The sequence below is a fragment of the Limulus polyphemus genome, unplaced genomic scaffold, assembly GCF_000517525.1.
Source record: "Limulus polyphemus unplaced genomic scaffold, Limulus_polyphemus-2.1.2 Scaffold548, whole genome shotgun sequence".
NCBI lineage: Eukaryota > Metazoa > Arthropoda > Merostomata > Xiphosura > Limulidae > Limulus > Limulus polyphemus.
The window spans coordinates 190,400-192,180 of NW_013666158.1; the positions used below are offsets into that span (position 1 = coordinate 190,400).

The 1,781-nt window shown below is 36.8% G+C and overlaps 1 protein-coding gene across 1 annotated transcript in view; it reads right to left on the reverse strand.

Moving 5' to 3' along the window:
- Window positions 1–1,450, reverse strand: part of LOC106459021 (ras-related and estrogen-regulated growth inhibitor-like) — a 33,728-nt gene extending 32,278 nt beyond the window's left edge. Inside the window, exon 1 of the mRNA XM_013918591.2 lies at window positions 738–1,450. Within this exon, the coding sequence (XP_013774045.2) occupies window positions 738–921 (184 nt within the window). The 5' untranslated portion in view covers window positions 922–1,450. The remainder of the gene's footprint in view (window positions 1–737) is intronic.
- Between the last annotated feature and the right edge of the window lie 331 nt (window positions 1,451–1,781).

A 1,781-nucleotide genomic window follows, 5' to 3' on the forward strand; every position in this document is an offset into this window, starting at 1 on the left:
ATAACTTCGTTAGTATTCTATTATCCTGCATGCATAACATAAATGTAACGTAAATCAAATTCGATGACGAGGAACCCACTTTGAGACTAATAATGGCTGGAGACGGCTTAAATGGGTAATGAAGAAAAACTTTAATACAAGTTTAACATGACAGCAAATGTACAACGTTTCGACAAGGTTTTGTCATCATCACCTGATGATGAAAAAACCTTGTCGAAACGTTGTACATTTGCTGTCATGTTAAACTTGTATTAAAGTTTTTCTTCATTACCCATTTAAGCCGTCTCCAGCCATTATTAGTCTCAAAGTGGGTTCCTCGTCATCGAATTTGATTTACGTTACATTTATGTTATGCATGCAGGATAATAGAATACTAACGAAGTTATCAAACAATAGTTGAGTACGGTCTAAAATCTGTTGTTTTTGATAAGATTCTGTGTAATATCATTTGTAAATTATAACCTGTATTATTACGTTACATTTATGTTATGCATGCAGGATAATAGAATACTATCGAAGTTATCAAACAAAAGTTGAGTACGGTCTAAAATCTGTTGTTTTTGATAAGATTCTGTGTAATATCATTTGTAAATTATAACCTGTATTCTCCTTTAATTACTTCCAAATTATTCCTGCAAGCAACACATACACGGAAATATATCAATGATTAACTAATAATCAAAGAAAATCTGTTGTATTCTATGCATAGGAAAAATCTTTAAATTCGTGAGGTTTACCTGATTTACCAGTCCCATCTTTACCAAAAACCACAACATTTACTGTATGGACATCTTCGTGGACTTGTGTGGGGGACACAGGGACCGGAAGAGTATCGCCACTATTGGATGTCGGATCTTCATCGCAGGTATTAGGAAGTGTTGACATGGCAACGGGTTTGTTTTCTTCTGAAGTAGTATCCATTCACCAAAGATAACGTCGCACCAGGTTTCAACTGATAAGGCCGTTTGTGTCACGTAGAACTTCCGAATCTAAATGTTAGTTGGAGATGTTAAGCAGCCTAATTTTGGAAATGTGCCAGTGTTAGATAATCAAGGTGTTCTTTCCTTACGGCAGATCTGATACATCAAATACAGATTTAGTCTCCGAACTAACGGTGGACATAACTAACGGCGAAAACCCCAAATTCCGAGTGGCTCATCATGATGGCAGATCTTTGTAACATTCGACGGTTACACAAACAAATAGTGTCCTGTGAGCCTTTATGAACGAGCGTGGCATTCGCCTACCAGCTATGTATAGTCCGGACTAGGCTGGGAGTTTCACACTCACCCCTCCCCTCTTTCCCAGCATATCTTCCTTACGTCAGCAAAAACAAAGAATGTTAGTCGAACAACCATGAGTTCAAAGACACTGTTGTTAGCTTTAATTAAACCCATTCTCAGTTCTTTTCATGATCAGATGTCAGAGGGGCGTATTAAATATCCAAAGGGTTAGTTGAAAACTGTGATACAGTTTCAAACCATTATGCTCCATCTTATCCACGTCCATTTTTGTTCTTGTTTGTTTTTGTATTTTTTTGCAATGAACGTCACTGTTTACAGACAGACATGTAAATCGTTAGTGACATGTTATGAAAGCGTTTATGTTTTAATCAGTAGAACCGCATGTATATCGTTGATTGCTGGAAAATATTTTACAGTGGAGTATATATCTGAACAACCGAGATTTCAAGGATTGTGTAATGAAGTTATACAACACTGTGAGTTTTTTTAAGCTTCCCAGTGGCACAGCGGTATGTCTGCGAACTTACAACGCTAGAA